General features: G+C 46.2%; 1 protein-coding gene across 3 annotated transcripts in view; it reads right to left on the bottom strand.

Moving 5' to 3' along the window:
* Positions 1-16252, bottom strand: part of LOC144936460 (ATP-binding cassette sub-family C member 8-like) — a 113917-nt gene that overhangs the window by 12507 nt on the left and 85158 nt on the right. For all 3 annotated transcript variants that reach the window (XM_078863530.1, XM_078863528.1, XM_078863529.1), the window contains 10 exons: positions 15069-15328; positions 12243-12412; positions 10801-10870; positions 8399-8556; positions 7410-7502; positions 5922-6024; positions 3647-3760; positions 2734-2854; positions 738-868; positions 15-93 (listed from right to left, as the gene is read on the bottom strand). In XM_078863530.1, coding sequence (XP_078719656.1) covers positions 15-93; positions 738-868; positions 2734-2854; positions 3647-3760; positions 5922-6024; positions 7410-7502; positions 8399-8556; positions 10801-10870; positions 12243-12412; positions 15069-15328 — 1299 coding nt within the window. The remainder of the gene's footprint in view (positions 1-14; positions 94-737; positions 869-2733; positions 2855-3646; positions 3761-5921; positions 6025-7409; positions 7503-8398; positions 8557-10800; positions 10871-12242; positions 12413-15068; positions 15329-16252) is intronic.

Raw genomic sequence — 16252 nt, 5'->3', positions numbered from 1 at the left:
CATTAAATTGTCACCTTCAAAAGTGTCCACCATCCGGAAGAAGGCCAGCGAGAGCGAAGATTTCCCACTCCCCGTGCGTCCACAGATTCCCACCTGGGCAAATGTTCATGGTTGCAGCATCAGGGTTCATCGGTTACTGTATACATCATGCAATACACGTAAACTAGGTGGGTTCTTCCCACTTGAGACTAACACGCTGACAAAAAAAGTAGGCCCAAACTAATTTAATTTGGTTTTGTATTATTATAGTTCTAAGCAAAGACTCGACGAGATGTCTGTCAATTTCACCTCACAGGCTCTTCTAGAACATCATAATAATACACCAATACCAATACCCGCCATTCGCCACTAAGTGACGATGACGTAACCACAGCGACAGTGCCAGGCCAGGTGCACTCTGATGTATACCACAGTCACTCACTCACTCACTGATTGAAAGAAAAAAATATTTTTTATCAGTCAGGCATCACAGCCAGGGAACGAATCGGCAAGACACAGCAGGAACTATTTGTCCTTCTGTACATGTGTGAAAAAGAGCTTCATAGCTCATCGGATTCCTGTTGCTGCTCTACGCCCCCTGTACCGTTCCCGTTCTGCTGCAATGTGCCTACTTCATCGAGGGTGATATTGGCCCTTCAAAAGAAGATAATTGATTGCTTGATTGATTGAAAATAATAAACGAACAAATAATAAATCCGAGCCCTGCTGGCCCATGCGTGTGTGCATTCGTGCTCCACCTTTTGGCTGGGCTGGATGTGGGCGTTGACGTGCTTGAGCACGGGCTTCAGCGTGCTGTCGTAGCGCACGGACAGCTCCTCGATCTTGATCTCACCCGACTGTGGCCAGTTGTCCGGCACCTGTGCTTGAGCTGCACGCGACAAGGCATGCATGTACCCTCGTTGTCGCTCGCGTGCACACGCACCCTCGTCGTCACTCGCGTGCACACGCACCGCGGCAGAACTGAGCTATCGCGCCTCACCCGCGGCGTGTGGGGACGTTGCCATAACGTCGGCGACGTCAGCCACGGTGATGATCGATCACATTCTTCACTTCCAGAAGGCCGTGGGGCCCATGGGTTGCGTAAATAAATTGTTTATTTCTCACGTGGAGAGAGAGGTATATGAAGGAGGCGTATTGCCCGCTTTATCTATTTTGTTCATCACATGACGAGGTGCAAGGGAAATCCGTTAAGGGTCGGCCAATTGGCACAGATTCACCTTCAGCTTTGTGCAATCACAAGTGTGCTTTGGGGAAATGTGTACTGCCGTTATGCAAGAAAAATGTGCTGTGCACAATGAAAGTTTCTTTTTTTAAACCTTACAAAACTCTATATATTGATTTGATATTAAAATACATCTTTCAGAGACAAACATCTTTTTCTCCACACACAATTACATTAGTTTAAAAAAATTATTTCATTACTTATGTATCTTCTGGACCAACAGTTTAAGCAGACGAACTCCAGTTTCATCAGCAGTGTGGTCTATTCATTAAATGTTGCGTGGTTGCAGTCATTTTGAGCAAATTATTAATTGGTATAAAAAGTCAGACTTGTACTTTACACAACGGCACATAAAGAGTTTTTGATTTGGATAATTATACTTGTTAATATTCCATAATTTAATCTGCCTTTCCTATCATCATACATTGTAACATTGACTGATAGGAGCTAAAAGCTTGAGTCATAAAAATCTAAAGACTATGTGCCACCCTTCTCAAATAAGCAATGGTCAAGGCTTCGTTAGCAGCGCTGAACCAATGTGCAAATTCCATATTCCCATTGGTGGGGGGCAGTCTGTCCATAAGATGGTCAGTGTTGACTTCCCCAAGAGTAGTATTCATTTTATCGACCATAAAGGTTGATGAGCTGAGTGGATCCTTAACTGGGATTTTAAATCAAACCCGATTGTATTTAAACCGCACAATATTCAACAATTTTTTTTATTTTACCACTGAGCTATATGGCACTTTTCAGAAGTGACCTGGCCACAAGTGATAGCCCAATGAAGTGGCTTATCATGTGGACAATTGTAGCAGCCAAATACTCTAAACGCGTGATTCTAAATGTGGAGGGAAAAACTGGAGGACCCAGAGACAAATCCACACGACCACGGGGAGAGACATACAAACTCCGAATATAAAGACGACTGAGTAGGGATATAACGCAGGCCCTCCTGTATACCAGGCGAGGTAGTTAATATCTCGCCACCGCGAGCTTTGTGCTGTCACCACAGTCACAAGACTTTCCTGGCAGTCTCCATTCAAAACGGCAATCGTGCGCGTGACCCAATCAGCAAAGAATAATAAACAGCCTGCTTGCCGTGACGGCAAGCTGCAGACATCAAGGGCTCGTGTGCTACTGCACAGCCTGTTATGGCAGATATAACTAAACCTGTCATCCGCACTTTTTGAGCTTTTTAATTAAATTTTTAAAGCCATTTTATCAATCCACTGCTGTGTCGGCGTTGGGAATTGTTCTTACCATACTTCACCACAATGTTCCGTGCAGGTTGATTAAGGGTGTGGCCAGGCCTGGCTTGCATATAACTTGACGTTAGCCACGGCTGGGAATTGAATTCGGTTCGCTACACGGGTTCGTAGCACGATGCGCCGACCCGCTGTGCCAAAGCCCCATCCAATATTGAGTTTGCAGGCCTGCAAATCCTATGGACTAACCACCGTGCCACAGTTCTTGGCGAGAAAATGCCGGAGAAGGCCCCAAGGGTCACTCACAAAGCAGCCCGTCGTAGGATTCGGTCTCGATCTGCAGGAGGTTGTTCACTCGCTTTATGGCTCCCATCTGCACCTCTATGTCCGCCAGGTTTCGCACGACCCAGTTCAGGTAGTTTGACACCTGCATCACAGCCCAGCGTGTGGAGGTCAGGGCGAACAGACAGGTTACACAGTGTCCAGTCGCTGATGTTAACATATCTCAGTCTTCGGCATTAGCTGCACACATCGTCACGGTTCAATGATGGGAAAGCCACCTTGTATTAGGCCGATACCATGAATCCCAGTTTAACACGTAGGCTTTCACGACCAATATTATTCATGTGTCGACACATTTATACTTACGTGGACTAACCCAAACACCTTTATTACCATTAATCTCAGCAACCCTGTGGACCAACAGGATATCATGTACCATGTAGAAAGACGTTCTCTGTTTATGATTGCATGTTTGGAAGTTATTTATGCTTGATGGATGGTCCGTGAAAAAATTGTCTTCCATGAAACCGGTCCCTGGTGCTAAAAAGTTATGGGGACCGTTGCCTGCCATAGAACATAAAAAAGCTCGCCTGCTAAAGAAATGCACCTCTTGACCACTTTCTATCACTTGTGGCCCTTCTGAAAAATAACTAATAGCTGAGTGGGCTTTACCTGGTAAAATAAAAAGTAAATTTTCCGATACTTTACACTCCTATCGTTCAAAAAGAAAATTGTTTTTATTGCTGTAACTTTCTGACCTGCCCCCTTTACCGGACATCTGAGTTTAAAGAACTTTGTAGCTCAACGGATTTCCCTAGGATAAATAAAAGATTATGATTCTCACAGCCCCCCCATCCCCACCTCCCGGGAGAAGAGTGTTTGAGCAGAATTGCGCTCCGTGCCGTTCCCAGGTGAAGGTAGCGGTAGTGGGCCTCACCATGAGCGCGTAGGTGAGGCACAGGCCCACGCGTGCCGACGACAGCGTGTTGTTCCACGAGTCGGTGATGGAGGCCACGGACGCGATCAGCACGATGCACGCCCCGATGTAATCCTTGCACCACGCAGAGAGAGTGAGAGACGGCACGGCCGCTAAACTCCCGCCGTGCAATTACCGCCGTCCTTCACTTGGCCACAAACGCCTCACAGAGTCTCAATAATATTTGAACTAATACTTTAAACTATTTTTGATTTTAGCAGGTAAGGCCACACTGAGCTGTATAGCTCTTTTTTTAGAAACGACCTGATTGCCCAATGAAGTAGCTTATCATGTGGAAATTTATAGCAGCCAAATACAAAAAGTGCATGTTTCTAAATATCGAGGGGAAAGCCGGAAGATCTGGAGAAAAATCTACACGACCACAGGGAGAACATGCAAACTCCAAATATACAAGCGGCAGGGTCAGGATCGAACCCATGAACTCCTGTATACCAGGCGAGGTAGTTAACATCTCACCACTGTGGCAAGATGTTCAGATTTCAGGATGGGCCCAAGTTGGGATGTTTGAACACTTCTCAAGTGAGTGTTCTGCACCAGAAAAAAAAACACATCCACGAGGGAATGACACTGCATGGATATAGGTCAGCAGAACACTTGACGTGCTGCCACCTGTTAGCCACGTCCTAGCTCAGTAAGGTGGGAATCATATAGGACATAATGAAAACTGCATGATCTTGATTTTAAGCTTTCGTGACTGCAGGAATCCATACTCTTTGGTTCTTTCAGTAAAATCACGTAGGTATAAATAAAATAAAATAAATCTCGACGTTTCAAACGCAACACAAGCGCCCGTCTTCAGGTGAAAATCGCGACAGCTGCGATGTCTGCTGCGAGCAGCATGATGTCTGCTGCCTTTACGTGACTTTACCGAAAGAACCAAAGAGTATGAAAACTGCATGATCCATCATCTTTGACTCCACATTGCAGTGTTACAAGTGTGAGGCACGATGCCATTGTATGTATTAATATGCCACCATCGATACATAACATAATTTGGCCATCATTATGAAGGCAGCACACGGTATGTATGGGCTTGAGGGCCGTACTGAGGCCATAGAGAGCCCAGGAATAGCCACGACTGCGTGGCTTTCACTGCATTGCTTGGAGTATTGCCCAAGTCGTGAAAAACTCAAACATTTTGATTAACCTTTAAGAAGGTAACTTAAAGGATTAAAGAACACAACCCAGGATAATGACGTAAGTAAAACGCTTAAGTCGAGCTGGGTAGGGCACATCTCAAGAAGGAATGATGGGCGATGGTTAAGTATAATAACGGAGAGGCGGCTAATTAATGGAATTAGTCCGATAGAACGTCCAGTAGGGAGATGCAGCAATGAAATCAGTTCATGGGTAGGTGCCAGATAGATTATTACATCACAGATTCGTAAGAGGTGGCAATAGCTTGGGGGGGGGGCTTTTTCCAGCAGTGGAATGACCATGACTGATGATGAGAACGATGCTAATTTTGTTGTACCAATATTCTTTAAGAATTCATTTAATTTATTGTATATTTCACATCACTTTAACTTGCCAGATAGATCTCCTGCCCAGTTTAAGTGAGTCCTCCAGGCTGGGCTGTCCAGGATGAGGGGAGACAGGATGAGTGGTCGTTACTCATTACCGGTTGTAACCTGAAGGATGAGCGTGGTGGTGAATAGCTGTAATCCAGTGCTTGGGACGGGATTCACAGATGACGCTGACTAATCAAAGACACGAGACTCCCAGCCTGGCAGACTATGAGATGGCCAGTAGATAGCATTACAGCAAATGAATTTATGACCGATATATACATTTAATTCATAAGGGTTCTTTTTCCCTTGCATATATGTGGCTTTTCTCCACATATTCCAAAAATTTACTCAAATGGAAAATGTAAGTGGCCAAACATCCCAATGCAAAGCCTTCAACAAAACATTGTGAGAATCATTATGCTTATCAAGATAATAAAAATCATAAATATAACAGACCGAATAGTTAAAATCAAATTGATTACGTATTTATTATTTATGTGTACCTGGCTGGCAGTAAATACACCCGTCAGATAATTTACCTCAATAACCAGACACTGCATGCCCCTGTGTTTACCAGATTCGGCCACCAGCCCCTAAAACCCTTACACTTGCTCATCCAGTGCACACTCACCACTCTCACCGCACACGCCCCACGTCGCTCGCCAAATGCCATCGCTGGCCAATTACCGCTGCAGCCAACTTACCAGGCGCACCTCCAGCCAGCGGTTGGCAGCTGACAGGAAGAGGTACGAGATGTTGTTGGCGTCCGTGAGCTCCAGCAGCCGCTGGCGGAAGCGAACCTCGTGCCTGCGCGAGACCGAGAACAACTACCGTGGGTCAAACACGGCGGAGACCTTTGGTGCACTCTCATGATCCAGCGCTGTGACAGACGGGCCGTGGCGGCTATGGTGCGTGTGTGTTGGTAAATGCCCGTGATCCAGCACTGCACCTCCAATCAGCAGAGTTGGCTACGCACGGTGCGAAAGAATTTCGATTTAAAGCTTTCGTGACTGCAGGGATTCATCTTCTTGGTTCTTTTGGTAAAGTCACGTAGAAGGGAAGTAATAAAATAATCATTGGAAGGACGTAATAAACCATTTCGATACACATTAGGGTGGGTAGAATAATACATAGTGTTATGTTGAAATGTATATATACAGTATATAATTTAATGTTGGGTTTATCTATGGCAGTATATAGTACGGTATATGCTCGTGTGATGTAAGAGAATAAAGTTTAGATGGAAGCGTATTATATCATTTTTACGACGTAGAATTGTAATGTATTACTTGCTGTTAGTAACTCAGCTTATTGTAGAGTATAGTAAGTATACTGATGGTGCTATGCAGTTTATACTTTAGCTTTTTATGTAGTTTATACTTTAGTTTTCTACGTGGTTGTTTAGTAACTGCAGCTACATATCATTAACATTCCTTTCCTTTGTTAATGCTACTCCCTGCACCCCCCCTTGGTGCTGTTGATCCTGCATAATGCATGGGCATAATATGACTTTGAAACCCCCCCCCGCCCACCTCCTACGCATTTACCATGAATATGCAAAATTCCTCTTCATATGCACATTCTTTTTGTTAAGGCGCTCTTCCACCTCCAACCCAGTTTAGATTTAAGCTCCTAGCTTGGTAGTGTCTCATTCTTCACCTGAAGACGGCTACTTGCGTTGTAGCCGAAACGTCGTGAGAATTATTTCATTTTATTTTTATTATTTTATTACTTCCCTTCTACGTGACTTTACCGAAAGAACCAAGAAGGTGCGAAAGAAGTTAAACATGCATACAACACTCGTTTAGTATTTAAAACTCAAAGTACGCAATTTTTCATTACATAAATTAAGGTCTACTGAGTGTATAGCTCTTTTTCAGAAGCGACCTGGCTATCACAAATTATAGCTCGACTAAGTGGCTTATCACGTGAACATTTCTAGCATCCAAATACTCTGAACGCGTGATATTGATTCTCAATGTGGAGGGGAAAACCGGAGGACCCGGAGAAAAATCCACGCGACCACGGAGAAAAAGATTTGCAAACTCCAAACATACAGCAGTCGTCACGGTCAGGATCGAACCCACGACCTGCTGTATACCAGGCGAGGTGGTTAACATCTCACCACCGTGGCAACCCCACGAAGGTGCAGCTATTTATTCCTGCATGAACAGAGGAGCAATGAAGAATACCGGAAGGCACGGATGGTGGTGATGCCCTCGACGGTTTCGGAAAAATGTGAGAATAGGGGCAGCTGGGTGCTGTCGTCCAGCTCCTGCAGGTCCCTGCGGAGCGACACAGACATCTGCGTTTCACGGAACGTTCATAATTACCAGAGGACGTCAAGTTCGTATATTAAGTAAATGGGAAAAAACATTGTCTTTAACCTTTCTGGCAATAATACTGGCAAAAAGGGTCCCGTAGTTATATCTGCTCAAACCTAGCTTTTAATGCTCTGATACGTGCATTGCCTTTGTGCTGTTCGCCTTTTGGCATCGTCTGGTCCAACACTGGTGAGACTAGCCCATGGAGAAGGCTATCTCTGGTGTAGACCAATCAGTTTCAAAGACAAAGCATATTATCAGAGCATGTTTGTTTGCATGTTTTACCACAAACATGTGTGGTTAATGCAGAATTGATGCCTTGCAATGGGTGTCTATTTGGTGTTTGAACATCTTAACACCTTATTCTTTGGCAGCGACCGCGACGGTTGTGGGTTTTCCACCATTAACATTAGCTTCCCCGCCCATGCTGCTGACATTTGGGCTACGCCCATTTCAAACCTTTATAAATAGGTTGCCTTTATAAGCTAACCCCCTTTTCCTGATGATGACCGCTTGTGTTGCGATCGAAATGTCGTAGTTTTTTGTTATTTTCTTTGATCCTATCTATGTGACTTTACCGAAAGACCCAAAGAATATGAATTTCTGCAGTCACGAAAGCTTTAAGTCAAGATCTTAACTCCTTCTGTATAGTTACAAAAAAGGGTACAAAGCCTGTTCTTTTTTCCCATCATTTTGATACTTGCAAAAAACGGTCCCATAGAGAAAAATAAATGTGACGGTGCATTGGCAGGGGTGCGAAAGCAGAAATGAAAAGAGCTCAACACATTCGTCGGTGCGAAAGAAGTTCAACATGCACATGCACGTACGTACAGGGCACCGCAGGCTGGTGCGCTCACCTAGAGGCAACACGGAAGTACTTCTGGATAAAGTAGTAGGCGATGGCGAGCGGCACGAGAGCGATGAGGAAGATGGGCGTCACGTAGGCGATTATCCCGAGCGCCGACAGGCACAGCAGCGCCGAGCGCATCAGTGACTCCAGCGTCGTCGGGATTTGCTGCGAGGAATCACCAAGAAGCAGTGGTCGGCATGTGCCTCTGTCTGTTTGTGCCTGTTTATCCTGTCTATCCGGGAGTGGAGCGGTTAGTGTAGCGGTTCGCATGCTGAGCTATGAACCCGGAGACCCCAGTTCGATTCTCGCTCTAACGGCCACCAACACCAGTGACAATTATCTGAACTGGTAATCCACCTCCCCTAGGTCGACTCAGACAGATTAGTAAAACATCGCCATTGGGGAGACAGAGGTGGCCGGGCGTGCTGCTGGCCACCCACCCCCTCGTGTGCCGTACCTGCCTTCATAGGTGCTGTTCTCTAACAACACTTACCCCAATAATCTGTAAAGACTATATGGCGAATATTTGTCTTTGTCTGTCTCTGTTATCGTGTATCAGTGTGCCCAGTATCATTATGACCATTCCCATGTGAACGTGTGTCCCTTCTGTGTCTATCTGTTCAGTAAAATTCCCTGTGCTTGCCCATGTGATAATGTATTTTCACATTTCTTAAAATGAAAGCAATATAATAAGGTACATCTCACTTTTAGAATTTACACCAAAAGTGAAGTACAAACACAGGATAGTTACTGCACGAGGCAGTAAAACTTCAGTGTGTATAGGTGAGCAATGTATAAACACAGGCTCTTATTCACAGATTCATCTTCTTTAGTTTCATCGCAGACTTGTGCGTCCTCTGGGTAATTAACATCATACTGGAAAATATTGGTCGCAAAAGCCTACGTGTATATCTCATGGTGGTTGTCAAGGGGGGCCCAACTCGAAGCCTTGGCCACCTGGGAGGGGGGAGGGGCAAGGCACCCCCTGCCCCCATGCTCGTTATGCTAATGGGTTCACCTATATAGATTTATCTTTTGCGTGTGGTCCCTATTATCTGTGTGCGTACATGCAGTACATTTTGCATCTGTAGATCGGGAATTCCATTTCACAGTCCAAAGACAACATAGTTTGGGAGTAAATAAAGGGTTTATGCGGCTACACGAGAGAGCTGTGACAACGTCTCATTACCGGTCAACAATCGTTCCTTGTTGAATTTGTCAGTGCTCTTTAACGGCTATCCCGCACACCCTCGTGAACAATTGTTATGAATTCAAATGTTGAGACGATAACAGCTTGTGGAGGTAGGCGAAGGGCAGCGGAAACTGTTTCTCTCCTGTACCGAGTCTCGTCTCTCAGGGGGAGTGACTGCCACTCAACAGTTGTGACCGTTCACAATGCTCCCCACAGCACTTACTCGTGGGATTTTAACATCAAAACTTCGTTTGACTGAGCTGCAGCGGCGGATCCAATGGGGCGAGTGATGTAGATTATTGCTTTCCGCCCAGGTGGCTTCGAAAAGTGGTATTTTATCGATATTTAGCAGAGAAAATGTATTTAATGTTTTATGCCTTTTTATGGTCTTTTTAAAAACCTTGTAATTTGGGGACCGCCTCCCTTGGGAATCTTTTAACTCGTTTATTAGCAACCCGCAAGTCATTTGGAAGTGACTGTCCATCTGTCCCACCCAGCCAGCCAGCAAAACTTTTAAACTTACATAGAACCCTGTGTCTCTCCACCTTTTGCCTTCTCTGTGCTGTATATCCCAATTTGTCTTACTTTGCCTCCATTTCCATCCGTTTCACTATGTCTCTGTCCCCTCTTCTACCTCTCCCTCTGTATTCCTCTCCTCCAACAATAAGAACAACCGCCATTTGTCATTAAGTGGCGGTGACATCACTACGGCCCTTGTGTTAGGCTATGTGCACTTTAAGGCCACGTAAAGTGTCGAACGCCCGCTGGCAGTAGGTCATGGGACAGACCCAGGTGCCATGGGTTGGCCGGGGTGGAGGGTGGGTGGCAGGGGAGGTGTGACATCATTATGATGCACAAACCAAGCTCAACGCTGTGACATGCGGGTGACATCATCACGCAGATGCGATCAGTCACATTACTACTGAGCACGTGCACTTGTGCGCTAGCCAGCCAGGCAGACAGGAATCCAGGTAGAAAACTTTTTTTTACATAGTATTATTTATCCAGAAAAGCTGGGAGGGTCCTGCATTGGGTTTTTATTTAAGATTAACTGCAAGCGGCACAGATCTACAACAGAAAATGGGAAATCCTTCATCCGAGCTGTGTTGGTCGTCCTCCAAATGTAAAGCAGATGGCAACTATTTTGATGACGAAGTGCAGGACCACACATTTGTAACAATGTCCGTCTCACAATGTCTGTGTCACACAGTTCTCACCTGGTCCATGATGTTCGTGTCAGCCGAGAAGCGGTTGAGGATGTGTCCCAGCGGAGTCGTGTCAAAATACCTGAAGTCAGAAAAAAAAAACATGACTTACACCTGACGGTACTTGCCTGTAAACACATTGTCAATACTTATATCCAATTCTAAAAACTAAAACTAAACCCTTTTTATTTCACCAGGTAAGGCCCACTGAACTATGTAACTCTTTATCAGAAGCGACTTGGCTATCACAAATGATAGCATAACGAAGTGGCTTACTTGTGGAAATGTATAGCAGCCAAATACTCTGAACGCACGTTGATTCTAAATGTGGAGGGAAAAACCGGAGGATCCGGAGAAAAATTCAAGCGACAACGGGGAGAGAGAGACACAGGCAAACCCCACATATACAGGCGTCAGGATCGGGATCGAACCCACGACCTCTTGTATACCCGGCAAAGTAGTTAACATCTCGTCACCGATACTGTTGTCTTAGCGCTCAAGACCGATGCTGCTGTTACTCTGATCCAGAAAAAAAAACTTCACATTGGAAGCCAGCAACCCTGAAAACTTTCATCCTATCTCAAGCCACCCTTGCCTTGGAAAAATTCCTAGGTAGGGTCATCTCATCACGTGACTTCCATTCACCTCTCTCTCCATCCTCTAACAAACCCAGTACAATCGAGTTTCTGCCAACACCATTCTGCCAGAGCTGCTCTCCTACGAGTGGTAAATGACCTCCTTCCTCCTCAGATAAGTTTTAGAGCATGTGACATTTCATCTCCCATCGTGCCTATAATTTTTAGTGATGCTTGTTTACCCAGGAGAGCCTCACTGAGTCTCAAGACTCGTTTTCAGGAGGGTCCTGCCAAGTTTTTCACAGTATGAGGGCAATATTGCTGCTGAGTGTAATCTCAAATGAGTCATTATTAGGTGATTTTTTTGCATTGGAATGTCTGGCCAATATTAGTTATATTGTATGATTTATTAGGTATTGGAGGAAACTGGAGAAACCCAGAGGAAACCCATGCCAAACAAGGGGGAGATCATACAAACGCCACAGATAAAGAAGCCTGAGTCGGGAATGGCAGACCCAGACCGTTGCTGCTGCATGGCACGAGTGTTTCCACTGTGTATACATATATTTGTGACACCGTAAGTAGCCAACCGCACTCATCAGAGGTGCGGGGAGAAAGAAGAACAACCACTGTGCCACTCCGCCACCCAGGGGCAAGTCTCGTGGAAGATGCCCTAAGGCACGTACTCATGAGAAGCTAAGTAACGCCAGGGGAAGCCTTCGTCAGGTGTGGAGGGGCTGATGGTCACTACCTTCGGGCTCATCTCTGCTAAAGAAGCACCGCAATCATGCCGAGGGCCTCCTGCGAGGGCCTCGCTCAGACGACTCAACCAACGTCCCTCGTGCATCACAGGGGCCCGGGCGTGCGCGCTGCTACTACCTCATAGGTGCCAGCACGATCCTCTTGAGCATGTTGTTGTGCACGTTCCTGGCCGTCTTGAGGCCGGTCCACTCCACGGTGAGGGACGTGATGAAGCAGAGCGCGATACCCGAGCAGCAGAGCAGCCCGAATACCATGGGGTAGATGCACAGGATGCGGCAGCCCTGCAGCTGCAAGGCGACACAGTGATTGTATTTCGGAATCAGAATCTCTATTTATACAGTACTGGAGGAATCCGCTGAGCTATAAAGCTATTTTGCATAGATATCCAATAGCGGCGGGTCAGAAGGTTACAACAACAAACAATACCAAAACGCGATAGTATAGCAAAGGTAAACAAATCACATAAAAACTATTCCATGTTTAGTTTACCAGGTAAATCCCATTGAGCTATTAGCTTCTTTTTCAGAAGCGACCTGGCCACTTCGTTGATAGCTCAACCAAGTAGCTTATCACGTGGAAATGTACAGCAGCCAAAAATACTCTAAACGCGTGTTTCTAAATGTGGAGGGGAAAATCCATGTGACCACGGAGAGAACACACAAACTCCAAATATACAGCAGGCGTCAGGGTCGGGATCGAACCCATGGCCTCTGGTATACCAGGCAAAGTCGTTAACATCTCGCCCTACTCAATAACAACCTCCACACTATCTCAATCACCATCACACTCAATCAGAATCGTATACGAGAATAAAGTGGAGTGTCCAAACAACTGGCAAGTGTCTCGTACACAGCGGCCTTACTGCTCACATTTGTAGGTATAGTCTGTTCTCCTACAATGTCTCGTGTTGTTTTCATAACGCGTATCGGATATAACGCGATGAATGTATTAGGAAAAACATTTTCTAAAACGCGGTTGAATGTAACGCGATTGAGTGAACAGAACAACGTCGCGCGAGTAGGAATAAACGGTTGTACGGCTGCCTCGGCGTAGCATCACACAAGGCGGGATGTTACTGGATGCTTATAGATGCTACCCACGTGCCTCAGGCTTTGTTCATCCTGTCTACACATCTCAAGTGTTATCACAGACTGCTTTGCCCTATATTATTTATTATAACACGGTGTTCTTCAGGAACACAACTACCGCGTTATAGAATAGACTGTACATGCCACTGCAGCCAACTATACGGTCAAACTTAACACTTCATGTGAGGTGATGTGCACTCATGGAGGTGCACCCAGGCCTGATGAGATGGGTGGGAATGTGGTGCAACTGGACAGTGACTCCAAGCTTCAGGGGGTCCCCCAAATTATAATTTAAAAAATATTTTGGTTTTAATTTACATGGGAAGGGATAGAAACCCAGAAGTGGAAAGTAAATGAAGATTGAGTCAAGAAAAGTAATGGCTCTTACCCTGGATATTCATACGTAAGCCGTAGGTACCAGGCTGTCCAATTACAGCTTGAATCTTTGTCATGTTATTTGATTACAACGTTTTCTGGATGGACTCCTGGCTGGATTCCTGTCTGCCTGCCGGGAGTGCGCCCAAGTGCGCGTGTGCAGTGGTGACGTCACCCGCATTGCACAGCTTTGAACCGGGTTCACGCTTTGTGCTGACGTCACTCCCCCCCCCCCCACCCTGGATGTGCATCCCGCGAAATTGCGATAGAGGAGCGAGGTAGAAGAGGGAGGTAGTGGAGGAAGGAAGAGGCAGAGGAATGGAGAGGAGAGGGGTGGGGAGAGAGTGAAAGGGCGTGAAATGGATAGTGAGGGAAAGTGACAAACAGTGGCAGGATTAAGGAGAGGGCAAGGCAGATTCAGATGGGAAAGGGAGAGGTGGGAATAAGGAAAGCGAGGGAGAAAGGTGAGAGAAACAGGGAGAGAAAGCGGGAGGGAAGAGGATGAGATGGTGTGGAGGAAGGAGAGGAATATAGAGAAAGGGAGGGAGAGCCAGAAGAGGGGACAGAGGAACAGAAAAACTGATAGAGATAACAAAGCGAGAAATCGAGATAAATTGGAAAATGCAATAGAGAGAAGGCATGGTAAAGGTGAAGAGAGACAGGGCTCTATATAACTGGAGGAATCCCTTGAGAAATTACGTATTTTTCACAGATGTCCAGTATAGGCAGGTCAGAAAAAATATCAAAAGTTTTGCTGGCTGGCTAGTAGGGAGGGAAGGATGATCACGTCCAAAGGACTTGCAGGTTTCTAGTTAATGATTAAAAACATACTTCATAGTTAACACATCCCTCCTACTTCCCCCAGCAGACATACCCTCATTCACTCACTCACCAATTCTAACGCCACACCCTAATACCCTAATTTCCCTCCCCCACAGCGTTCCTCAAAGCATCAGCAACTCCGCTCCCTCTCTCTCTTCCTCTTATAACGCTCATGCCCCGTGTGGGACCCCAACACGCTTGTTGGTGTTCTTCCGTTACGCTTCTACCCCTCGCGTTCCCCCATCCAGCCCCGTCTGTCTGTACGCTGTATCTTCCTGGTTTTTTTTCCCTACAAAATATATCTGGAAAAAATATACTTTTTAAACGTATACTTTGTAACAGAAGTATTTATGAGATGCTATGAGCATGAATGACGCTATATAACATGACAGTATTATTATGATTATCACTTCAGAGTGAAAGTCACCGCACGGACGTTGTGTTAAAACACGTGGGGATGGGGACACCACGTCGTGCCATGGCGATGCGCTAGACCGTCACTTTGAGGTCCTTATTTGTGCCGGACAGCTCGCGAACACGCAGCCCAGCGTGTCTAGCAGCCACGAGACGAGAGCCACGTGTTCGTTTTTTTGTGCGGGAGGGGGTTTCGTCTTCCTTCCGCAGAGAGGCTGCACGCTCGCCCCGGGCTCCGCCATACCGCCTGCGTGCCGTTGCCGTGGCTGCAGTTGGGCTGCTGCGCTGCGCCAGTGCAGTTGTAGGCATCGGACGTCCACTCGGAGAGCCAGAAGTCGATGGCCACCATGGCCGAGTGCTTGAGCAGCTGGGAGAGGATGAGCAGCAGCAGCAGAGGAGCGCCGCCCGAAGTGAGGTAGCGCAGGAACGCGCCCCACGGCAGCTTGGCACGCTGACGGAATACGGAAGATACGTCGTCCTCGTCATCGCTCTCCAGCTCCTCCTCTGCGGGCCGGGATTTCAGAGATCACACACAGAGCGCACCACCACGCAGGTGTCAGAGATCACACACGGTGCACTACCACACCGGGTGTCAGACATCACACACGCTGCACTGCCACACTGGGTGTCAGACATCACACACGCTGCACTGCCACACAGGAGAATGCCATTCAATCAACTGCACATGCTGAGGGTTCTCAATTATGGAGGATGTATCGAGCTCAATTAAACTTGTCAAGTACAATTAGAGAGATTACAAGGAAGAGTTGCGTATGTTTCCTGTGGCAATAGAGGAAGTACACTTTGCAGATTGAGAATGGGATTGCAGGAATGCGTTCATTCTGCACCATTGTTTTTATTTAAATGTTCCGCTATCTTCACTTATAAATTGCAAGGGGAAGGGGAGACAGAGGGAAGGAGAAAAAGGTGGAATTGCAACCATGAAAATGTTGATGATAAGGGTGATGATGTGCTTGGGGTAAGGCAAGATGGGGTTTTCTGTCACTCGTAAGATCTCCGACTGGTTGACAACGATCGAAAAATTTGACAGTGTACCACCACGAAGTGGTTGTAGAAGTCGACGTGTAAGTGTGGACGTTCCCTAATCCCAGCAACGTCTCACCCAACGCCCACACCCTTTTGTGGAATAATAATCTCGGGTGGAAACCACTTTCTGTTTGGTGCAAACTGGTTGCATTGCATGGATAATTAATTTTCAACTTCTTTCATACTGTACATAGCCAACGATGCTAATCAGAGGTGCGGGGGAAGGACAACAAACTTAAGACAAAAAACAGTTCTAAAGAAATTCGTTTTCAATCTAGATTTAAAAGTACATAGCTCCTGCGGCTTCCTAATGTCAGAAAGAAAAGCATTCCAGATGGCGCGATGTAGGGACCATCTTTGTTCGATAGCTATCCAATAGCC

The sequence above is a fragment of the Lampetra fluviatilis genome, chromosome 16 (assembly GCF_964198595.1).
Source record: "Lampetra fluviatilis chromosome 16, kcLamFluv1.1, whole genome shotgun sequence".
Classification (NCBI taxonomy): Eukaryota; Metazoa; Chordata; class Hyperoartia; order Petromyzontiformes; family Petromyzontidae; genus Lampetra; species Lampetra fluviatilis.
This window is presented reverse-complemented; position numbering and strand designations above follow the sequence as displayed.